The sequence below is a fragment of the Ahaetulla prasina genome, chromosome 5 (genome assembly GCF_028640845.1).
Source record: "Ahaetulla prasina isolate Xishuangbanna chromosome 5, ASM2864084v1, whole genome shotgun sequence".
Classification (NCBI taxonomy): domain Eukaryota; kingdom Metazoa; phylum Chordata; class Lepidosauria; order Squamata; family Colubridae; genus Ahaetulla; species Ahaetulla prasina.
In genome coordinates, this window is record NC_080543.1 from 19,314,757 (window position 1) to 19,340,604 (window position 25,848).

The 25,848-nt window shown below is 42.0% G+C and overlaps 1 protein-coding gene across 1 annotated transcript in view; it reads right to left on the reverse strand.

Moving 5' to 3' along the window:
• Positions 1 to 25,848, reverse strand: part of PGR (progesterone receptor) — a 99,653-nt gene that overhangs the window by 57,097 nt on the left and 16,708 nt on the right. Inside the window, exon 3 of the mRNA XM_058186323.1 lies at positions 820 to 936. Coding sequence (XP_058042306.1) covers positions 820 to 936 — 117 coding nt within the window. The remainder of the gene's footprint in view (positions 1 to 819; positions 937 to 25,848) is intronic.

A 25,848-nucleotide genomic window follows, 5' to 3' on the forward strand; every position in this document is an offset into this window, starting at 1 on the left:
TACCACCTGCTAGGTTAGCTAAAATAAACTAGAACTAAGGAGAAATTTCCTGACAGTTAGAACAACCAATAAGTGGAACAACTTGCCTGCAGAAGTTGTGAATGCTCCAACACTGGAAGTATTTAAGAAAATGTTGGATAGCCATTTGTCTGAAATGGTGTAGGGTTTCCTGCCTGGGCAGGGGGTTGGACTAGAAGACCTCCAAGGTCCCTTCCAATTCTGATATTATTATTATTATTAAAATGTTTAAAAATATGTCTAGCAAATTTTGGAAATGTAATTAAAAATACCTAGTTTTTTTTCCAAATGTTGGAAATGTAATAATAAAAAAAGCACATTTTATCCTATGTGGTGGACTTGTGTTAAAGCAAAACAATTTTAGGCAAAAATACATAGATGGCTAGAAAAGATAATAGAGAAACATCTAGATTTTATTTTACCCCTGTTTTTATTAGGGATAATATGAGAAAATTTTGATTAAAAAAGTATGTATTTTATATTACATGTCTTAGCAGTGAGGATTATCTTCGCACAATATTGGAAAAAGGAAGAAACACTGCAAGATAAAGAGATAATTAAGAAGATACTAGATTGTGGAGAAATGGATAGTCTTACACTGAAAATCAAACAGAAAGAAGATACAATATTATTAAAATGGAACTTATTTTATCAGTGGTTGGGGGGAAAAGGGTGGGGATTAAGAATGGAAATTGTATTGCTAAGCAAATTAAATACCCAGACAACACAGTGTTTACTAAGAAATGTAATTAATAGAAGATCAATAAAATTAATATTAAAAAAAAGTTTCCAAGTGCCTACCTCCAAGTATCATGCCAGCTTGGCAGCACTTCCTCAAGCGACACGCAGGGCAGTTCTTTCGACGAATCTTATCCACTATGCAGTCATTCCGCCCTGCACATAGATAATTATGTTGACCTGCAAGAAAAAAAGAAAAAAATGCAGTGCAATGAAGTTATCTGAAGCACAGCTTTAATAGATGCTCAGAACTGCAGTATCATCCAGCCAAGAGGAACAACTCCTGAATCCCATCAATTTGAAGAGGAAACAAGCCCCATATGCACATACTTTGCTCTTCCACCAAATCAATGAGATGCAAAGCAAGCTAATGCAAACTTATTCAGGACACAACTCATACCGTAGAAAAAAATGCCCCAATGGTTGTAATATATAAAAGATTCAGATTAATAGAGTTGGAAGGGATCTTGTAGGTCATCTAGTCTACTAGCCCCCAAGCAGGAGACCCTACACTATTTCTGACAGATGGCAGTCCAGTCTCTTCTTAAAAGCTTCCAGTGATGAAGCTCCCACAACTTTTGAAGGCATGCTTTGTTCCATTGGCTGATTGCTCTCATTGTCAGAAAATTTATCCTTATTTCCAGGTTTAATCTCTCCTTGTTCAGTTTCCATCCATTATTCCTTGTCTGACCTTCGGGTGCTTTGGAAAATAGCTTGACCAGTTCCTTTCTGTGGCAGCCCCTCAAATATTAGAACACTGCTGTCATGTCTCCCCTGGTCCTTCTCTTCACTAGACTATCCATGCCCAGTTCCTGCAACCATTCATCATATGCTTTAGCCTCCAGTCCCTTAATCATCTTGGTTGATCTCCTCTGCACTTTTTCTAGAGTCTCAACATCTTTCTTTATAGTGTGGTGACCAAATCTGGATGCAGTATTCTAGGTGTGGTCTTACTAAGGATTTATAGAGTGGTATTAGTACCTCAGGTACTAAAGGTAGAGATGTCCCTGCAGATTTTACTGTGTTAATCATTTCCAATTTTAGGGGAGCTGGTGTTCATCTCCATATCTGTAAGCCATTGAGCCAGCACTGTCCAAAGACAATTCCGTGGTCCTGTGGCCAGCATGACATCACACAGCAGCACAGAGCATACAGTGAAATATGGAAAACTGTTACCTTCTGACTAAAGTGGGACCTATTTATCTACTCGCCTTTTTACATGCTTTTGAACTACTTTGTTGGCAAGAGCTGAGGCAAGTGATGGGAGCTCACTCCATCACATGGTGCAAGGACTCGAACTGTCAGAGCCTAGATTTGTCCTGCATATATTAAGCCAGAGAGAGAGAGAGACAGAGAGAGAGAGAGGGAGAAGGAGGGAGGGAGGGACGGAGGGAGGGAGGGAGGAAGAGGGAGAGAAGTAAATCCTGTTGAGCCATCTGTGCTGGCCTTTAGAAAGGCACTAAAAATGTGGTACGTTTTTTGTGTATTAGGACCACGTTGATTGGAGTTTATACCTGGATGGATATACTATAAATTTGAAATCCTACAGATGAAAGTGTAATTTAAAAAAAATTAGAATGTGCAGAGATGGATAGATTAACACTCAGAATAAAGGAGAAGGAAGGAACGGGAATATTTTTTAACATGGGACTAGTTTTATCAATAGTTAGTTAATAGAAACAGAAGTTAGAAACTCAAAGGTTTACGAGAATGATTATACAAGGAAGGTTTATTAGTATGGATAAGCAATTACTATTATTATTAAATGAGTATTATCAATGCTATGAATCTTATTGTTATTACTATTATTATTTTTCAAAACTAACTCTACCCAGACAACACATTGTTCATGTTGATATTGAGTTTTTATGTTTACTAAAGAAAAATGTATAAATAAAATATATTTTAAAAAATCAAAATCCTGGCTGCTTATTAAATGTAGTGGTTGTTTTTAACACTTTTTGCTTGTGGGCTGACTTTATGCCGCCCTGAGTGACAATTGCTCCAATTGGGCAAAGACAAGACAAATGGCATCTGTTCTAGAGCATTTTTGCTTCCGTTTTGCCAGGCCAGGACATTTGAGACTAGTTCTGCTGTTACGCCATCAAAACAGCCAGCGTGAAATGAAAATGAAATAAAAATAGAAAAGGGAAAAGATAAGCAACTTATCAGTACAGTACGATGGTTCAGTCAAAGTGTTCTCCCCTAATTTAGCCAAGCTTCCAGACAGAATAAAAGGACACCAGCTCTAAATAGACAGAGACATTTTCACTATACGATAGATAGATAGATAGATAGATAGATAGATAGATAGATAGATAGATAGATAGATAGATAGATGATAGATGATAGATAGATAGATGATAGATAGATAGATAGATAGATAGATAGATAGATAGATAGATAGATAGATAGATAGATAGATAGATACAGTGGTGGGATTCAGCCAGTTCGCACCACCTCGGGAGAACCGGTTGTTAACTTTCTGAGCAGTTTAGTAAACTGGTTATTGGAAGAAATCATTAGGGCAGAGAACCGGTTGTTAAATTACTTAAATCCCACCACTGGATGGATGGATGGATGGATGGATAGATAGATAGATAGATAGATAGATAGATAGATAGATAGATAGATAGAATTCTTTATTGGCCAAGTGTGATTGGACACACAAGGAATTTGTCTTTGGTGCATATGCTCTCAGTGTACATAAAAAGAAGACACATTCGTCACGAATCATAAGGTACAACACTTAATGATAGTCGTAGGGTACAAATAAGCAATCAAATCATACTAGGAAACAATAAATATAAATCGTAAAGATACAGCAACAAGTTACAGTCATAGAGTCATAAATGGAGGAGATGGTTGATAGGAACGATGAGAAGATTAATAGTAATAGTAATGCAGACTTAGTGAATAGTTTGACAGTGTTGAGGGAATTATTTGTTTTGCAGAGTGATGTTATTAAGGGGAAGAAACTGTCCTTGTGTCTAGTTGTTCTGGTGTGCAGTGCCCTTTTGAGGGTAGGGGTTGAAACAGTTTATGTCCAGGATGTGAGGGATCTGTAAATATTTTCACAGCCCTTTTTTTGATTCGTGCAGTATACAGATCCTCAGTGGAAGGCAGGTGGGTAGCAATTGTTTTTTCTGCAGTTCTAATTATCCTCTGAAGTCTGTGTCTGTCTTGTTGGGTTGCAAAACCAAACCAGACAGTCACAGTGGTGCAGATGACAGACTCAATAATTGCTCTGTAGAATATTTACTGGAATATTATTCTGCACACCAGATTGTCATTAAGAGAAAAAGCAATAATGCCCATTTTAAAATACAGCCTGAAATCAATGTAACTCAATTTCATTTTCATCCTATTAGAACCTTTTGCAGGTGTAAAAGATGAACAGCCTATAAAATGGCCTTCAGCCAGAATGAATGACCATAATGACTTCAAGAACCGCAGAGCATATTTATTCTGGCAAGATAACAAGTATTAAGATCATTTGTTATTTAATCTCCCTTTGACTATTCCGTCCTTCTCATCATTAATTAAATGTATCTTGGAAATAACTTTATTATCTACCGTGGTACTTCTCTGTTTTAGTGGGAAGTTTAATGCAAGAAATACTTGAATATTTGGAGGCTAAGTGCATGGCTACTTAGCAGACACATTTTGCTGGGTTCTTTTTTTCCCCTTGCTTTGGGTCATATTAAATAGGAACAAACCAATCTGTTCCTGCTTAACATGACTCAACAGATGGAAAACCTAGCATCTTATGGGCTTTAACAATGCAAGGGTCACCATGACATTGCAAGTGAGTTATTATGATCAGTCAGTTGTTATTGGTGAACTGCTTGATTGTAGACATGAACTACAAATATATATTTTATAACAGATCCTTTGCTCCCCAAAATATGCCCAGACATACATTTTGTACTTTTCAATACAGTGCCTTATTAGAGGCACGAAAAGACAGTTTTCACCCTTGAGTTGTCAATATTTTAAAGCCTTACTATGGAATTAGAAAACCTAGGTTCAAATTTCCATTCAAAATCCATTCATTCCAAATTTTCATTTAGGACTTTTCAACAGTGGGTTTGAGCATCAAGCTTTACAGAATAACAGAGTTGGAAGGGACCTTGGAGGTCTTCTAGTCCAACCCCTTGCTCAAGCAGAAGACAAAGCAGAAATAAAGCCTACCTTGCTAATGCAACTATCATAATAACATTGATCATTTCTAGACAGAATGTAACTGGTTGGAGGTGTAGACCACCAGTTCGGAAAAAAGACAGTAATAACAAATACTATGATTAATGAGGTTCCTTCTCAAAGAAACCTGAGTTCTCTGGTCATTATAATATTTCAAAAGCACCACCATTCAATTCTCCAAGGGCTGTTTATAGTCAACAACTGAAATCTCATATAACTTTGACCTTTGTCAGCCCATGAATTAAACCCAACCAGTTTCAACAGCCGATGATACACAAAGAAACAAATGGGTTAGTACTACCATTCAGCTCGGCTTGTTTATAAATAATCCTTCTCCAGCAGATTATTTACATCAGTGTTCATTTGAAGCTTTCCTAATCAAAACTGAAAGCAAGTGAAAAACATTCTGCATCTCATTTTCTTCACCCACCCAAAGCAAGCAACAGCCTATTCCACAATATGTTGTTTTTTATGTGTTGTGTACATGCCTTTGAGTCAATGTTGACTCCTGGAGACCACTAATCCCTGCAGTTTTCTGGAATTTTCAGAAATTATTTGTTATTGCCTTCTTTTTCTTAAGAGTGAATGACTCATCCAAGTGACTATTTCAAACCCAGCTGGTTTTGTGACAGGATTAGAAATGACAGACTCCTGAATCTTAAGATGCTACTAGAGTCTGCCAATTCAGACTGCAAATGGGGTATCAAATGTTTTCTCTCAGAGGAGTCATGGACACCACTGGTTTCCCTGCACTGTGAGATAATAGATAGATATAAGTAGATAGATGATAGATAGATAGACAATAGATAGATAGAAAGATAGATAGATAGATAGATAGATAATAGAGATAGAAAGATGATAGATAGATCTAGATAGATAGAACTAGATAGATAGATAGATAGATAGATAGATAGATAGATAGATAGATAGATAGATAGATAGATAGATAGATAGATAGATAGATAGATAGATAGATAGATAGATAGATAGATAGATAGATAAATAGATAGATGATAGATAGATAGATAGATAGATAGATAGATAGATAGATAGATAGATAGATAGATAGATAGATAGATAGAGACAGATGCTGTACACAGAAAGAAAGAGATAGATCTTCATAAACATAGCAGTAATCTCCAATGGCAAGGTTCTAATTCATCTTTCTCAGACAAAATCATTTTGAATGGGGGAACAAATGAACATAAAAGAACTCCAAATTATCTGGTCTTTTATTATCTCCTATTACATTAGGTCCTGATAATAGGCATTTCTCCGTGAAGTGTGAGCATCGCTTCCCATATTTGAAGCACCAACTGCAATCTTGTCCTCAGTTCCATCAAGAATCACTTTATTCAACACATTTTTTTTCTCCATCAACAATTGTATGAAGGAACTAATATCTTTATTATATCTTTTGCTGGGAAGAAGGAAGGAGGGAAGGAAGGAAAGAAGGAAGAAAAAAGGATGAAAGGAAGGGAGGGAAGAAGGAAGGGGAAAGGAAGGAAAGAAGGAAGAAAAAAGGAAGGAAGGAAGGAAGGAAGGAAGAAGGAAGGAAGGAAGGAAAGAAGGAAGAAAAAAGGAAGAAAAGAAGGGAGGGAAGGAGGAAGGAGGGAAGGAGGAAGGGAGGAAGGAAGGAAATAAATTCCCAACATACAAACATCAATCACAGATAAAAATGGGTTATTTTCCCATAAAGAAATCCTTTCCATACAAAATACACAGAACCTTGTTTTTAATGGACTTCAAACACCCGAAGGTGTTTTAGAGTAGAAAACCAGTTTGCTGGGGTTACAGCAGTCAATATTGCAGTTGTTTCATATACTGCATAATCATGTTAGCTATACTTTTCACTGTTGAATTTGTTAAGGTTGCCAAACAAAGACTTCTTGGCCAACTTATAATAATTGAAGACCCACATTTCACATATAATCTATGAAACAAGCCGTCATCGAGGAAATTCAATTATTGGATACTTGATCAGCATTGTGGTGGTAGAGGTGGGGTTGAATTGAACACTGCACATCTAACCGCTGAGCGGCCTGTATTTTACAGCTCCCTTGCCCTGTCCTTTTGAAAATGAGACATGCATTGATCCCATTTCAATTTAGCATCTAGTGAATCAAAGAAAATGTATTCTTTTCCCTCTAAACCAGGGGTGTCAAACTCAAGGCCTGTGGGTCAGATCCACCCTTAAATATGGCTCATGGGGCCAGCCTGGAAACAGCAAAGGACTGGCCAGTGGTGCCTCTGGGAACCAAAATGGGACATGGGGGGGGCGCACATGGCTCCCCGCACCCCGTTTTGGGCAGCAAAGTGCTGTAGAAGGCCATCCAGGCTGAAAATGGGGCATGGGGGAGCTGCGTGCGGGGGCCCCCTGGGCCCCATTTTGGCCGGCAGGGTGCTACAGAAGGTGTTTGTCCCGTCTCCCTCCTGTTGTGACCCAGGCCTAAGTAGTAGTAGGAAACTCAGTGAAAAAACAAACTTTATTCAAACAGCTGAGAATTACTTCATTCTCAGCGTAGTTCAACTAAATTAAATTAAATTCCTCCCAACACAAATTCCTCAGTCCTATCGCAAACCTTGGTCCAATTAGGCAAACTGCCAAAGGCCTTTATTGGCAAACGTTCAGAAGATACCGATACATAAATAAATGCAAGAAGACAAAGCTACCAATGTTGTTTTCCAGCAAAACCCAAACGTCATTGCTGGTCTGTTTTAAACCTTATGGGAGGGGCCAATCATCTCTTGGCCCTACTCCTGAGTCATCCTCTTTGCTTGAGCTGCTCTTGCCTTCTGGCAACTCTTCTCATGCGTGCATTAGGAACAGGCTCCTCCTGTTCCTCTGCCTCACTATTATCAGTCTCTGGAGGCTCTGGAGTCCACACCTCACTCCCCGATAGACATGGCCCTCCTCAGTCTCTGACGCAGAGCCCTCATCCAGGCCTTCCCCAGCCTCATCGATGTCTGACTCTGTTTCCAGCTCCACAGGTTGCTGGTGGACCACAACACCGCCCCCCCAGCCAGCCCATGGAGAACTGCAATGCTGATCCAGCTCTTGAAGAAATCCAGTTTGACACCCCTGCTCTAAGCTAACTGGACCTTATTTACCATATCACAACCTTCATGATTTAAGAGCCTCAGGTAAACATAGCAGAGTTTTAGGGGGAGAACTATTCACACATTAGAGTTTAGCATGCAGTTCCATGAAGCACACACTTGTTCCAAGGTCTTCTACCCAAAACTGGGGCCTTTCAGATGCTGAACCAACATCGAATCAACAACGAAGGATAAATCTATTGCTAACTGCAATACTAATAATGTTTTGTTTGTAATCTTTGCACTGGTTCACCATTGATTCACCATTGTGGGAGCAATTAAATCCAGCACGGTTTTTATTCCATTGACTGAAACATTTCATTAAGATTCAGGTTGATATTACTTAAACTTAAATTGACCCACTTGATTAGGACTTTTTTTTTTTTCACTCATACTTTAATTCTAAACATGCGGTCATTTGTTACTGTTTACTTTGGTCCGAACAGATGTTTTATGGAACAACTTGAATGGATTTTGGTCAAACTTATAGTCATCATTGCAGGCTAAATATTTGTGTTTATTGAATGCTGAAGTTAGGAAATGTTATCATTTGTTTGACCTTTGCATGAAAATTCCTGTGCGTCTCTGAAGAATAAAATATATGACTATTAGAGAGAGACATATGCTAGATGCTTGCTTAACTCCAAATTTGGAGAATGATATTGAAGCGGCACAAGGCCATTTAATATTAGCTATATATTTAACACTTTTTTTGGCCAAATTCTAAGTGCCTTTGATTAGTACTTTTTCAATATTTTTTTTATATATAGCAAAAAAATAGTCTAAGTGCCAGTAAAAGAAATCAAGAGAAGGACAAAATCATTTCTTAGCACATTCTGCACTGTAACTAGGTGATTTATTCAGTGTGCAAACTGAGGAAGATTAGACTGATTAGGTTAAAGAAACCGACAATCTGATTCTGTTGCCCAAATTATGTGTCACCATTACAAGCCACCATTTCAGATTCTGTTTTAGTGCTTTACGTATTCTTGTAACAAGTCATCATTTGGGCTTCTCCAATGAGGATCACAGCTGGTGTCAAAGCAAGATTCTAAATGGTGTCAAGGCAAGAGTCATGTTTCTCGGCATGAGTTAAAACAAAGGAAGAGTCATATTTGCCTAGTGAGATTGGTGCAGTGATGAAATCATCCACGGTCTGCTGCCCGCACGTGTGTGCCGCGCGCCAAACGCATGCTGCACATGTGCTTACACAGTGCACACCAGTGCACACCTTTTTCCACTGCATGTGGAAAAAGGAAACTTAAGAAGGTAAGTAGAACAGCAAGGGGGGGAACAGCTGTGCCATGCAATTTAGAATATAAATCGCTCTGCACAGCTGATCATTGGAAATACCGGTTCAGATGAACCGGTAGCTTTTTTTAACTACCGATTCGCCCGAACGAGTTGTTTTTATTACAGCGGTTCACCCAAACCGGTGTGAACCAGTAGCATTTCACCCCTAGGTTGGTGGCATATAAATTTAAGAAGGAAGGAAGGAAGGAAGGAAGGAAGGAAGGAAGGAAGGAAGGAAGGAAGGAAGGAAGGAAGGAAGGAAATACCACAAGGTTTCCTCTATAGAAGAGAAAGATGCTCTACAGAGCCAGCTAAGTAAAAAAGACTAAAGGAGTATGTTAATTATATTAAATTATAATATAATATTAAATTATTTTATTTTATTTTAGGAATTTATAGGTCATTGCAGCCAAGCCGTTATAGGAGATACATAAGAGCACAGTCAAAGTTAATATATCATATAATTTAAAAAAAAGGTAGATGGTTTTATTTTGGCAAGAAATCAAGTATTACCATAAATCACAGTTGAAATAGTAAAGCTGGTTATGGAATTGAGTGACATATCCATTCTGATAACCCTACTTGCAATATGCAGACAAATATTCTCTATGAACTTGTCCGCACAACACAACAGGCTGCAGTCATTTGGGTACAGGAAGGCAAATAAGAGCTTTCTCCAGAAAGCTTACGGCACAAAAGATGTGGCTCAAATGATCCTATAGTACAGGCAGGGGTGAAATGCTACCAGTATACACCAGTTCAGGTGAACCGATAATAATAAAAGCTACTGGTTCGAGCAAACTGGTAGTAAAAGAATGCTATTGATTTGTCCGAACTGGTATTTCCAATGATCAGCTGCGCTGCGCGATTTAAATCATGCGGCATAGCTATTCCTTCCCCTCGCTGATCTACTTACCTTCTTAAGCCTCCTTTTTCTGCATGAAGTGCGCGTTTGGTGTGCACTGTGTATGCGCAGACACACAGCATGCATTTGGTGTGCACTGCACATGCGGGTGCACAGCGTGCTTTTGGAGCGCAGTACGCATGCAGCAAACTGGTGGCAAACCACGGAGGATTTCACCACTGAGTGCAGGGGTGTCAAACTCAAGGCCAGATCTGTCGTGTCCCACTCCTCCGCTGACGGCTGGGTCAGGGAAATCCGAATCAGGCTTGCCTCTGCAGCTCTGCCCAAAGTCCTAGCAAAGTCCTCAGAGCAGGCAGGAGACCAGTAAGTGACTTCAGCAAGATAAGTTCGACTTTTGCCTGACTCAGAGACTGCCAGAAAGTAGATCCTTTATATAGGCCATGGGGTGTGGCTCCATGACTCAGCACTCATTAAGGCCTGCCCTCCTTCCTTCTGTTGCCTCCGCCTCCAATCTTCTGATGCGAGATTACTCCAATCAGCTGTTGTTGAGTAAACCTCCTCAGGCTCACCTGCTGTGGAGGAGGGGGAGGGGTCTAGCTGCTCCGTTTGCCTGGGCATGGAGTCAGGGCTGGGGCAGGGAGATGCTCCTTCTTCTGCAGTTTGTGTGGGCATGGAGCCAGGACTTGGGCCGGGAGGCATACATTCCTCAGTGTTCGGGAGCAGGTAAGAAGGCCCCGGCTGCTCTGAGGGCGGGCAAGACACAACAAGATCTGGCCCATGGGGTACTTAAATATGGCCCGATTTAACTGCCACTGGGCCACGTGCTTGGCCAGCCGGTGGGTGCCTCTGCACACACACACAGCTCCATTTGTGTGAGTGTTGTTGTGGGCACTTGCTGCCCCATTCGTGAGAGCATCACCACAAATGTCACAAGCACTGGTGCGCATGCACACACACATGTGCTTGCCCTTCCCCGTAAAATCATCCCCTCTTTCCCGCCTCCCATCCCACTCTGGGCTGTCGACCCAGAAAGGTTGGAGAACTCTGACATAAAGTTTCCTTTACACCTGGATGAAACTGTCTATCTAGACCTGCTCCAGTCCGGTTTCCGCCCGGTTACAGCACGGAGACGGCTTTGGTCGCGCAGGATGATCTCTGGAGGGCCAGGGATAGGTTGTTCCTCTGCCCTGGTCCTATTAGACCTCTCAGCGGCTTTCGATACCATCGACCATGGTATCCTGCTGCGCGGTTGGAGGGATTGGGAGTGGAGGCACCGCTCATCGGTGGTTCTCCTCCTATCTCTCCGACCGGTCGCAGTCGGTGTTGACAGGGGGCAGAGGTCGGCCCGAGGCGCCTCACTTGTGGGGTGCCGCGGGGTCGATCCTCTCGCCTTCTGTTTAACATCTACATGAAGCCGCTGGGTGAGATCATCAGTGGTTTCGTGAAGTACCAGCTGGCGCGGATGACACCCAGTTGTATTTTTTCACACCGGACCACCCCAACGGTTATCAAGTGCTGTCCCGGTGTCTGGAGGCCGACGGGTCTGGATGGGAGAAACAGGCTCAAGCTCAATCCTCCAAGACAGAGTGGCTGTGGATGCCGGCATCCCGGTACAGTCAGCTAACCGCTGCTGACCATCGTGGCGAGTCATTGGCCCCGGCGGAGAGGGTGCGCAACTTAGGCCCTCCTGGATGAACGGCTGTCTCTAGAAGATCATTTGACGGCCGCCTCCAGGAGAGCGTTCTACCAGGTTCGCCTGGTGCGCCAGTTGCGCCTTTCTGGACCGGGATGCCTATGCACGGTCACCACGCACTCGTGACGTCTCGCCTGGATTACTGCAATGCTCTCTACATGGGGCTCCCCTTGAAGGGCATCCGGAGGCTACAGTTAGTCCGCGCTGGTGATAGAGGAGCCCTCGTGGCTCCCGTGATAACACCTATCCTGCGCAGACTGCACTGGCTACCTGTGGCCTTCGGGTGCGCTTCAAGGTTTTGGTGACCATCTTTAAAGCGCTCCATGGCATAGGGCCGGGTTATTTACGGGACCGCCTACTGCTACCGAATACCTCTCACCGACCCGTGCGCTCTCATAGAGAGGGACTCCTCAGGGTGCCGTCAGCGAGGCAATGTCGTCTGGCGATGCCCAGGGGAAGGGCCTTCTCTGTGGGGGCTCCCACCCTCTGGAACGAACTACCCCCCGGACTCCGTCAGCTTCCGGACCTTCGGACTTTCCGCTGCGAGCTTAAAACATACTTATTTAATTGCGCAGGACTGAGCTAGATTTTAAATTTATGGGGTTTTAATTGGGTTTTATTTTTTATATTTTTTAATTATTGGGCTTTTAGAATAAGTTTTTTAATTGTTTTTTATATTGTATTTATGTGTTTTTTAAGTGCCTGTAAACCGCCCTGAGTCCTTCGGGAGATAGGGCGGTATATAAATATGATCAATAATAATAATAATAATAATAATCATTGGAAATACCGGTTCAGATGAACTGGTAGCTTTTTTTAACTACCGATTCGCCCGAACAAGTTGTTTTTATTACAGTGGTTCACCCAAACCGGTGTGAACCAGTAGCATTTCACCCCTAGGTTGGTGGCATATAAATTTAAGAAGGAAGGAAGGAAGGAAGGAAGGAAGGAAGGAAGGAAGGAAGGAAGGAAGGAAGGAAGGAAGGAAGGAAGGAAGGAAGGAAATACCACAAGGTTTCCTCTATAGAAGAGAAAGATGCTCTACAGAGCCAGCTAAGTAAAAAAGACTAAAGGAGTATGTTAATTATATTAAATTATAATATAATATTAAATTATTTTATTTTATTTTAGGAATTTATAGGTCATTGCAGCCAAGCCGTTATAGGAGATACATAAGAGCAACAGTCAAAGTTAATATATCATATAATTAAAAAAAAGGTAGATGGTTTTATTTTGGCAAGAAATCAAGTATTACCATAAATCACAGTTGAAATACTAAAGCTGGTTATGGAATTGAGTGACATATCCATTCTGATAACCCTACTTGCAATATGCAGACAAACATTCTCTATGAACTTGTCCGCACAACACAACAGGCTGCAGTCATTTGGGTACAGGAAGGCAAATAAGAGCTTTCTCCAGAAAGCTTACGGCACAAAAGATGTGGCTCAAATGATCCTATAGTACAGGCAGGGGTGAAATGCTACCAGTATACACCAGTTCAGGTGAACCGATAATAATAAAAGCTACTGGTTCGAGCAAACTGGTAGTAAAAAAATGCTATCGATTTGTCCGAACTGGTATTTCCAATGATCAGCTGCGCTGCGCGATTTAAATCATGCGGCATAGCTATTCCTTCCCCTCGCTGATCTACTTACCTTCTTAAGCCTCCTTTTTCTGCATGAAGTGCGCGTTTGGTGTGCACTGTGTATGCAGAACACACAGCATGCGTTTGGTGTGCACTGCATGCGGTGCACAGCGTGCTTTTGGAGCGCAGTACGCATGCAGCAAACTGGTGGCAAACCACGGAGGATTTCACCACTGAGTGCAGGGGTGTCAAACTCAAGGCCAGATCTGTCGTGTCCCACTCCTCCGCTGACGGCTGGGTCAGGGAAATCCGAATCAGGCTTGCCTCTGCAGCTCTGCCCAAAGTCCTAGCAAAGTCCTCAGAGCAGGCAGGAGACCAGTAAGTGACTTCAGCAAGATAAGTTCGACTTTGCCTGACTCAGAGACTGCCAGAAAGTAGATCCTTTATATAGGCCATGGGGTGTGGCTCCATGACTCAGCACTCATTAAGGCCTGCCCCTCCCTTCCTTCTGTTGCCTCCGCCTCTCCAATCTTCTGATGCGAGGATTACTCCAATCAGCTGTTGTTGGGAGTAAACCCTCCTCAGGCTCACCTGCTGTGGAGGAGGGGGAGGGGTCTAGCTGCTCCGTTTGCCTGGGCATGGAGTCAGGGCTGGGGCAGGGAGATGCTCCTTCTTCTGCAGTTTGTGTGGGCATGGAGCCAGGACTTGGGCCGGGAGGCATACATTCCTCAGTGTTCGGGAGCAGGTAAGAAGGCCCCGGCTGCTCTGAGGGCGGGCAAGACACAACAAGATCTGGCCCATGGGGTACTTAAATATGGCCCGATTTAACTGCCACTGGGCCACGTGCTTGGCCAGCCGGTGGGTGCCTCTGCACACATGCACACAGCTCCATTTGTGTGAGTGTTGTTGTGGGCACTTGCTGCCCCATTCGTGAGAGCATCACCACAAATGTCACAAGCACTGGTGCGCATGCACACACACATGTGCTTGCCCTTCCCCGTAAAATCATCCCCTCTTTCCCGCCTCCCATCCCACTCTGGGCTGTCGACCCAGAAAGGTTGGAGAACTCTGACATAAAGTATGTTTGTCACTATAAATTACTTACAGAAATAATAAAGGCTAGATAAAAAAAATATTAAAAAATACAAGCACCTGAAATACATCCTTTCATATAATAGTTGGCCCAGTGGTGAGTTGCTACTAATTAGGTCCGGATCTTGCACACTGGTATTAATGGTGGAGGGAGACTCTGCCTACCCACCTGGACATCATCATGCATAGAAGTGCCACACATGAGCGAAGTGAGCACGCATGTGCGCATTCTCCCGTTGCAAACTGGTAGTGAAGATAAGTGGGACCCACCCCTGAGTTGGCCCCTACCTGGTGTGCATCTACCACAGCAACAGCAGATTAGTATTACATTCATTCTAAAAGAGGATATGTTCTATACTAGCATGGCATCTTGTAGCTTTTAAAAGATGATCAGATTGGACGCAACTCATTCTTTCACCAGCTAGGATACCTGTAGTCACAACTGTCCGCTTCATTTTAAGGGGCCTGCATAGTAACTTTCAATATCATTTAAGCCCTGGTGGCTTGGTGGTTAAAATGTAGTAAAGGCTAACTCTGCCCACAGCCTGAAATTCAATCCTGATAGGTGTCAAGGTTGACTCAGCCTTCCATCCTACTGAGATTGATAAAATGAAGACCTCGTTTGTTGGGAGGCTGACATTGTAAACCGCTCAGAGAGTGCTATAAAGCACTATGGAGTGGTATATATATATCTAAGTGCTTTTGCTATTGCTAGTTGATAGCATGAGCTTGAGGTCCAAGTACTAAAGAGAAAACCAATGCTAACTTTAAAAAAAAAAAAGTCTTGGTGTTGCAGCTCTCCAAGCCCAGCAATAACTCTTACAAATTGTTTCTCATGATTATCTAGTCAGCAATGTAGTGAAACTTCAAACCAGTGGTACAGGCCCTAAGAAGCTTCTCACGCTAATCTGAAGGAGATAATCAGTGCCAACTTTGATCTGGAAAAAATTGTTTAGGTAATACCCAGAATACGTTTTGCTAAAATCCAGGATAAGGCTGTGGCTAAGTGGCTCAGTGCTCTGACTCAGGACCCACAGGATTCCTGAGGCACACAAATTCATTTCAAAGAAAAGGTAGTCATGAAAAACAGACCCAATAAAGAGTCAGCAAAGAAACACAGGATGAAAAAAAAAATGTTTACTCTAACATGGAAAGGCCTAAAGAGGAATGGGCCAAAATTCCTCCAAGTTCATGCACAAGATTGATCAATTTACTGGCATAATTCAAGTTTCTGTTAATACTTTTTGGCTTCAACATGTCTAGGACTGATGAAACAATAACTTTTTTTTTTTAATTGAAAAAGTTTAAAAAAAAACAAAAACATTTTCCCCCCCTCCCTCCCAGAAAACCCTCTTCCCCCCTCACTTCCCCCCCCCCCAGCTTCCCGGATCAATCACAAGGTATTGTTATACATAAACCAAACATAGAATAAAATTTTCCCTTCCAATCCAATTAACCTCATCCAAAGCTTTTCATCTCCCAACCCCCTCCCCATTACATAAAATAACCTCCTAATTATTCAAAGGCAATCTGATATTTCTTAATCTGATATCTGTTTTGTAGATAATCAATCCATTTTTTCCATTCAATTAAATATCTTTCCTGCGTATTGTCTTTTAAAAAAGCTGAGATTTTAGCCATCTCAGCCAAATTAATGACTTTCAGTATCCATTCTTCTATTGTAGGTACCTCTTCTTTCTTCCAGTATTGTCCAATCAACAGTCTTGCTGCTGTTATTAAATTCAGAATCAGTTTAGTCTCAATCCCTGTACAATCCGTTATAATTCCCAAAAGGAAAAATTGTGGCAGGAACTTTATCTTCTTCTTCAGTACATTTTGAATAATCCACCAAATTCTTATCCAAAAGACCTTAATTTTCTTGCAAGTCCACCAAATATGAAAATATGTAGCATCATCACAATCACACCTCCAACATTTCGCTTGGATATTAGGATACATACGTGATAATTTTTTGGGATCTAAGTGCCATCTATAAAACATCTTATAAAAATTTTCTCTTAAATTCTGTGCTTGTGTAAACTTAACATTTCTAACCCAGATTTTCTCCCATGTTTCCAACATTATTGGTTCCTGAATATTCTGTGCCCATTTTATCATACAGTCCTTTACCAAATCCTTTTCCGAATCTATTTCAAGCAACACATTATACAATCTCTTTATATGCTCCTGGGTCTGATTTCTAATTTGCTTTATTCAATTTTCCTCCTTTGCATTATACCAATTTTTGATCTTGTTTCCATCTAGCACTTATTTGCCCATATTGAAACCAAGTATAATTCCTCCCTTCTTCATTTAATACCTGTAATGATTTTAATTGCAATCTACCTCCTTCAGCATACAAAAGTTCTTTATAAGTAATCATTTCCTGTTTCTGTTCTATATTTATATTCTCTATTGCATGTCTAGGGCTCGCCCATATAGGAATCTTGTAATCTAATTTATAAGAATATTTTTCCAGACCAAAAAGAGCACTTCTCAACACATGATTCTTAAAAGCCCTATCCACTTTTTTTTCATAAAATAAATACGCATGCCATCCATATAACAAGTCATAGCCTTCTATATTCAAAATTCTTTCCTCTGTTAAATTAAACCAGTCACTTATTACTGAAAGGGCTACTGCTTCATAATATAGTTTAAAATTAGGCATTTTAAACCACCTCTTTCCGTGAGTCCTGTATTATTTTCATTTTAACCTCGCCTTTTTACCCTGCCATATAAATTTATTAATCCCAATCTGCCAATCTCCAAATTTTTATCCTTTTTAATTATTGGTATCATCTGGAACAGAAACAAAATCTAGGTAACACATTCATTTTAATAGCCGCAATCCTTCCCAATAGGGACAACTGCAATTTTTTCCAGACACTCATATCATTCTGAACTTTTTGCCATAGCAAGTCATAATTATTCTTATAAAGTTTCTTGTTCGATGAGCTAATATAAACCCCTAAGTATTTAACCTTTTTTACCACCTCAAATCCTGTCATTTCCTCTAGTTTTTGTTTCTGTTGTATAGACATATTTTTGATTATCACTTTTGTTTTATTCTGATTTATTTTAAATCCTGATACCTTTCCATATTTATCAATTACTTCCAACAAAAATCTACTTGAATTTATAGGATTTGTTAAAGTAACCACTACATCATCTGCAAAAGCTCTAACTTTGTACTCATATTGTCTAATCTTAATTCCCTCTATTTTAGTTAATTCTCGTATTTTATCTAATAATGGTTCCAGAGTCAAAACAAACAATAGTGGTGATAAGGGACATCCCTGTCTCGTTCCTTTCGCAATCTTAATAACTTCTGTCAAACTACCATTTATTATAATCTGAGCTGTTTGCTCTCCATAAATCGCTTTAATTATTCTAACAAAACAATCTCCAAATTGCATTTTCTCTATTAATTTAAATAAAAAATCCCAATGTAATCGATCAAAGGCTTTCTCTGCATCCAAAAAAATAAGTGCTGCTGAAGTATTCTTCTTTTCCAAATATTCCAATATATTAATAATCTGTCTAACATTATTCCTCATCTGCCTCCCTTTTATAAAACCAGATTGATCAGTATGAATTCTTTGTTGTAAAACTAACATTAATCTATTTGCTATTATTTTAACAAAAATCTTATAATCATTATTTAAAAGTGAAATTGGCCTGTAGTTACCGGGTTTAGAGCAATCTTGCTCCTCTTTTGGTATCAGTGAAATAAAAGATGTTTTCCATGACGGGGGTATTCCCTAGTTGTATCTGATTAAATAATTTTTTAAGTGGGCCTAATATTTCATCCTGTAATTTTTTATAATAACTTGCTGTAAGACCATCTGTACCAGGGGTTTTCCCCATTTTTAATTGTTTAATTGCCTCCACTATTTCTCCAGTAGCTATCGGCCGATTCAGCTCCTCCCTCTGTTCTAATGTTAGAATATTAACCTTATAATCTTTCAAATAATCATAAATGTCCCTATTCAATATTTTGTCTTTTGCATATAGAGCAGTGTAAAATTCTGAGAATGCCTTTTTAATTTTATCCTGTTGATATATCTCTTTACCTTTATATTCTATTTTTTGTATGACACGTGCTTTCTGTTTTTTCCTTAAGTTATATGCCAACCATCTCCCAGGTTTATTTGCATTACAAAAGGTATTATGTTTAGCATATTGTATATTCGTTGCCACCTGGTCTGCCATTAACATATTAAATTGACTCTGTAATATTTTTATAGCCTCTTTAAGTTTGTGATCTTGTGGGTTTTGAATTAATAACTGTTGCTTCTTTTGAATTTCTTCTTCCAAGTACCTACGCTGCCTTTGTTTATTATTCCTCTGCCTATTGTCCAAGTATATCAATATACCTCTAATAAAAGCTTTACTCGCCTCCCACACAGTTCCTATAGGTGTCCCTTTGTGCATATTAACTTTTGATTGACTGGTTAGCAGGGCTATCTTAACAGCATTATGGGCCCCCGGCCAGGCAAAGCAGTGTACTGGGACCTCTTACAACAACCACTCACAGGAATAAAAATATAAATGGTCAATAAAATTAAATATATATTTGCATGTTAATATTAATTTTAAAAATGCAGTAAAATGTAATAAATATGTTGCTGTATTTATATGATACAAGGTGCATTGAAGGGTTAACATCCACAGGTTAGAATGTGGATTATACTCGTGGGGCCCATGGAAAGGGCCCAGCAGGCCCATGCGTTAAGAAAGCCCTGCTGGCTAGTATAGCTTGAGCTGTGTTGAATGCTTACACCCAGTAAATTATTTCAAGGATTAGGTAAAGGTAAAGGTAAAGGATCCCCTCGCACATACATGCTAGTCATTGCCAACTCTAGGGGGTGGTGCTCATCTCTGTTTCAAAGCCGAAGAGCCAGCGCTGTCCAAAGACATCTCCGTGGTCATGTGGCCCGCATGGCTCAATGCCAAAGGTGCACGGAATGCTGTTACCTTCCCACCAGCATTTTTACGTGCTTTCGAAACTGCTAGGTTGGCAGAAACTGGGACAAGTAACGGGAGCTCACCCCGTTACACGGCAGCACTAGGGATTCGAACCGCTGAGCTGCTGACCTTTCGATCGACAAGCTCAACATCCTAGCCCCTGAGCCACTGCGTCCCCCTGTTTCAAGGATTAATATGATATAAATCTGATTATATAGCAGTATGTCTTCTCTATCCTGGTCCGGTAACTCACTCAGTTTTTATTTAATTCCAACTCATTCTGGCATAAATATTGGTGACAACCAAAGGCCTGCAAACACATTTAGGCTACCTAATACTGTTTGCTTGCTTAAATAGGCATTTTCTACTTGATATTGGCTAGAGGCATTGCAGCTACAGTTCTCAAAGTTTCCAGGGACTAGCATGCCAAAAAAACAAAACAAAACCCTGAATGAGAGTTTTTAATTCAGAATAACAAAATTACAGACCTTCTGTGAACAGGTGCAATAACATTATTTATGTTATTTCATTAAAAGTTATTTCCTCCACAAACGATGCAAGTAAAATATAAAGCTTGTCTGTATTTGAATAACAGTTTCAAGGATTTTGGTAGGAGAGGTATCACGCTCCAATGTCCCACTCCTGGAAACCAAAAGTGAAGAGGACTTCAATGTCTGAGCTTCAAAAAGTTAAACAGAATCAGACCTTTATTTATTTATTTATTTTATTTTATTTTATTCGATTTTTATACCGCCCTTCTCCTGAAGGACTCAGGGCGGTGTACAGCCATATAAAAAATCCACAATATACACATTAAAACAAGATTAAAACAAAACATATTACAAGGTGGCCGGAATTTAAAAGCAATTTAACAAACCTTAAAATATAAATTACCCCCATTAAAATTTAATGAAACTTTTAGGCCAGTCCCGCTTGAATAAATAGGTGCGTTTTCAGCTCATGGTGAAAAGTCCAAAGATCAGGCACTTGACGTAAACCAGGGGGAAGTTCGTTCCAGAGCGTAGGAGCTCCAACAGAGAAGGCCCTGCCCCTGGGGGCCGCCAGCCGACATTGTTTGGCGGACGGCACCCTGAGAAGGCCCTCTCTATGTGAGCGTACAGGTCGGTGGGAGGCATGAGGTAACAGCAGGCGGTCCCGTAAGTACCCGGGCCCTAAGCCATGGAGCGCTTTAAAGGTGGTAACCAAAATCTTAAAGTGCACCCGAAAGACCACAGGAAGCCAGTGCAGACTGCGCAGGAGTGGTGTTACATGGGAGCAATGAGTGGCTAGTCAACGAGTGGTACCTGGTTAGTAGCACGGAGAGTCCTCAACCTATGACCACAACTGAGCCCAAAATTTATGCTGTTAACTGAGAAATTTGGTAACTGACTTTGGTTCCATTTTATGACTTTCCTTGCCACAGTTGTTAAGTGAGTCACTGCAGTTGATAAATTTGTAACCCGTTTGTGAAGTGAATCTGGCTTCCCCATTGACTTTGCTTGTCAGAAGGTCTCAGAAGGAGATCATGTGACCCCTTTTTAAAAAAGCAATTTAACAAACTTTAAAATATAAATTACCCCCATTAAAATTTAATGAAACTTTTAGGCCAGTCCCGCTTGAATAAATAGGTGCGTTTTCAGCTCACGGCGAAAAGTCCGAAGATCAGGCACTTGACGTAAACCAGGGGGAAGTTCGTTCCAGAGCGTAGGGGCTCCAACAGAAGGCCCTGCCCTGGGGCCACCAGCCGACATTGTTTGGCGGACGGCACCTGAGAAGGCCCTCTATGTGAGCGTACAGGTCGGTGGGAGGCATGAGGTAACAGCAGGTGGTCCCGTAAGTACCCGGGCCCTAAGCCATGGAGCGCTTTAAAGGTGGTAACCAAAATCTTAAAGTGCACCCGAAAGACCACAGGAAGCCAGTGCAGACTGTGCAGGAGTGGTGTTACATGGGAGCAATGAGTGGCTAGTCAACGAGTGGTACCTGGTTAGTAGCACGGAGAGTCCTCAACCTATGACCACAACTGAGCCCAAAATTTATGCTGTTAACTGAGAAATTTGGTAACTGACTTTGGTTCCATTTTACGACTTTCCTTGCCACAGTTGTTAAGTGAGTCACTGCAGTTGATAAATTTGTAACCCGTTTGTGAAGTGAATCTGGCTTCCCCATTGACTTTGCTTGTCAGAAGGTCACAGAAGGAGATCATGTGACCCCTTTTTAAAAAAGCAACATATTAACAGAGTTGGAAGGGACTTTGTAGGTCATTTAGTCCAACCCCCCCCCCCGCCCAAGCAGGAGAGCAACAGTCATAAATATGAACCAGTGGCCAAGCATCTGAATTTTTGTGATCGTGATCGTGGGGATGTAACTGTGAAGAACGGACATAAGTTACATTTTTCAGTGCAGTTGTAACTTTGAACGGTCACTAAATGAACTGTTGTAGGTCGAGGCACACCACCAGGAAAGCTTAGAGCTAGAAACTCAAAAGGGCAAGTAAAAAGATGCAGTCAGAATTAATCAACAGGGAGCTTTCTACTTCAGCAATGTTGTAGAGACATTGTCATTATTTCACCAATTTATTAAGCTGGGCTTCATTTGGTATTCAGAGATACTTTTTAAATTTTTTTTCTTGGTTACCAATAAACCTTACACATCACAGTAATCTTAAAATAGGAGACACAGTAAGTAGAGTTTGATATTGAGATGAATGAGATACTATAAAGTCCCCAGTCCTTTGCTTCAGTAGTACAAGTCAGAAAAGAGCCAGATAGACCAGTTAACACATAATAAACTTGTTTGTCCAGCAGTCAGGACAGAATCTGCCACAACCACTAGGTCTTGTATTATTGAGAGCCAAGATTGGTTCAGCTATATCAGCAGCTGTTCTGTACCAAGCACTGGCTTCTCTGATGGACAAATAGGATGAGAAGCTGGGAATCACAAAGAAGGCGGGGGGGTCAATGATGGGTTGCCCCCGGTTCGGACCGGTTCTTGCAAACTGGTAGTAAAATTGGGGGAGGCTCCGCCAACCGACCCTGATGTCATCAGGAAGTTTCTGCCAATGTGCAGAAGCAAGTGATTGTGCACGAGCGAAGCGAGTGCCCGATCCCACTGCAAACTGGTAGTGAAGGTAAGTAGAACCCATCCCTGAAGGGGGTCAACCTATTTTCCAAAGCACCTGAAGGCAGGACAAGAAACAATGGATGGAAACTAATCAAGGAGAGAAGCAACCTAGAATTAAGGAGAAACTTCCTAACAGTGAGGACAAATAACTAGTGGAACAACTTGCCTCCAGATGTTGTGAATGCTCCAACACTGGAAATTTTTAAGAAGATGTTGGATAACCATTTGTCTGAAGTAGTGTAGGATTTTCTGCCTAAGCAGGGGGTTGGACTAGAAGACCTCCCAAGCCCCTTCCAACTCTGTTACAGGTAGTCCTCAACTTATGATCATAATTGAGCCCAAAATTCATGTTTCTAAGAGCAGGCCAGGGATGCTTTGTGAGTTGACACCAATGACATTTAGCTTCACCATCTTCCAGTTTGAAGAGACAAATAATCTCCCTGTCACCAGCAACATGTTGTCCTCTGTAGCAATGTGTTAAATTCATTTATTTGCTCATTCATTCAGACAGTAGGCAGTCTTAGCCATTTCTACCTCCTTTATGACTTTCATCTCACTCTCTTACCCCAACGATTGTGTTTTGACTTGAGAATTAACAGCAGGATTGATGTAGCCCCTTTCTTTGGGAAAGGCACGATTCGTCCATTAGTGCATGACATTTATTAAAAAGAAAATAGTGACGTTAAATAAATTGGACACTTGCAATCAAGGCAGTCCTACCTGCCTTGTATTTATAGGGCAGAAAAAAAATGGCACTAGAGGAAAGCTGTTTAAAAGTAATGTACAATCTAAGCTGCTGTAGACCAGCAGTTAATTGTGCCGCAAGGAACAAAGTCAGCAAGGATCCACCTTCATTTTCAATCTTATGCAGTAAAAAGATGTAAAAAAAACAAAACAAAAAAACCACACTATGTGTATACTATCAATATCAAAATAATGAGAGTCATCACAGGGCATGCTAAAAACAGATTTTGCCCAGCTGGTATCTTCCAGATCTTCTAGAATTCATCTTCAAAAATTCATACCCAGCTTGACCAATGAATAGAATTCTGGGAGTTGCTAGAGAGCCCCAGTTTGGCCAAGAGTGTGTGAAACCATGGCTTGCACAAGATACAAGTCAGAGCCACTGGAAACATATCTGATCTCTCATCCAAATAATGAGAGAGAGAGAGAGAGAAAATAAGGAACCCATCAGCCCTGTACTTTTAATAACTGTACTTTCGCGTATTAACAGATTAACAGAGTTGGAAGGGACCTTATAAGTCATCTAGTCCAACCCCACACTCAAGCTTGAGATCCTACACCATTTCTGACAAATGGCAGTCCAATTTTCTCTTGAAAGTCTCAAGTGATGAAGCTCCCACAACTTCCGAAGGCAACTTCTATTCCACTGGTTGATTGTTCTCACTGTCAGAGAGGTTCCTCCTTATTTCTAGGTTGAATCTCTCCTTGGTCAGTTGCCATCCATTATTCCTTGTCTGACCTTCAGGTGCTTTGGAAAACAGCTTGACCTCTTCCTCTCTATGGCAGCCCCTCAAATATTGAAACCCTGCTATCATGTCTCCCCTGGTCCTTCTCTTCACTAGACTAGCCATGCCCAGTTCCTGCAGCAGTTCTTCATATGTTTTAGTCTCCAGTCCCCTAATCATCCTGGTTGCTCTTCTCTGGACTTTATCTAAAACAGGGGTGTCCAAAGTTTTTTTGGTGAGGGCCAAATACAGAAAAATAAGCAAAGGCCCGGGCCACACACAAGAGGTGACATATTGACACATGATTACTATGTGTATTTCTAACTCACCTATAATGTGAAGAACATTGCTCTCAGTGGGAGCAGTGATGCTGTCCTTTGGATTGAAGGCGAACTCGGCCTCGGGATGCTCCGGGGACAGAAACGCCGCAAAAGAACGACGGCTCAGCTACCCCCAAGGGGAAGGGAGGACCCCGGAGAAGAGCCCGACGCTTCGCCGCAGCCAAGCACCTGATCGGCCTCCCAAGGAGCTACGGCCGGGCTGCCCGTCAACGAGCTCAGCTCCCACAGCCAGCCCGGTCTCGCATTAGCTGGGGCCCCTTTCCAGTGGCTGGCGGGTAGCGGGGGCGTGCGGGGCACGGCCGGGGCCTCCAAAAGCAGTAGGGCAGCCCGGGCTTCGAGTCCGCGGCGGGCGTCCTCCGGCCCTTGAAGTAGCAGCGGGGGCGGCGGCCTCCCGCGGCCCTTCATCTCTAGGTGGAGAGCAGGTGGCAGTCAGTGGCTCCCAGGCGGCGATCCCCTCAGCCTCTTCCCCCCACTCCCCGCCTCCCGCCTGACTCACCAGCCCTGGGCCGCCTCCCGCCTGGCCCGGCCTCCAAGTGGGACTTGGCCGGAACCACCAGCGGCTCTCCGTCCGCCTCCTGCCGCCTCTTCCTCCCGGGCGGCCGAGGGGCACCGCCTTGCTTCAGTCCACGCTCCGGGGGGACGGGGGACGGGGCGGCGGCGGGAGCAGCGCCTGTGCCTATCCCGCACGCCGCTGCCCCCCGCCGAAATTCATCCTCAGAGTCACCCATTTTGGTGGCGCAGCTACACAGGTGCCACCTTTCCGTCACTGCTCGAGCTCCCCCTGCCGCTCGGCGGCTGAACTGCCCCAACCCTGAACCGCCCTGACTCCTATGGGAGATGGTGCGGTATATAAGTTTAATAAATAAATAAATAAATAAATAAACCCTCTTTGCAACAGCCCAGCGCCGGGACGGAAGAGTCACATACAGAAACAGGAGCCATCTACGATTTTTATTACATATTTTACCCGAGACGTTGCGCAACCTTCTATTGCACCAGGCCGCCCCACCTGGGAAGCCGGGCAGAATGGTGAAGGCGGCAGCCCCAGGTGGCCGCTGACTTTCTAGTACTGGGGCTGGTTGAGAAGTGCAACAGAGTTGAGCTCAAGCGCCATGTGCGGGCCATATTCAATTATATTTTCAGAATTTGCTGCGGGCCAATAAAAACTGACCCGCGGGCCGCAGTTGGCCCGTGGGCCGTAGTTTGGACACCCCTGATCTAGAATCTCAACATTTTTTTATAGTACCAATCAATGCAATCGATCTTGATTATCTTGATGAAGTTTTATTGAAAGCAATCAACTTTATGGCTTTCAAAACTGGTAAGCATAGTTTTCGGTTAAAAAAAACCCACAGTAA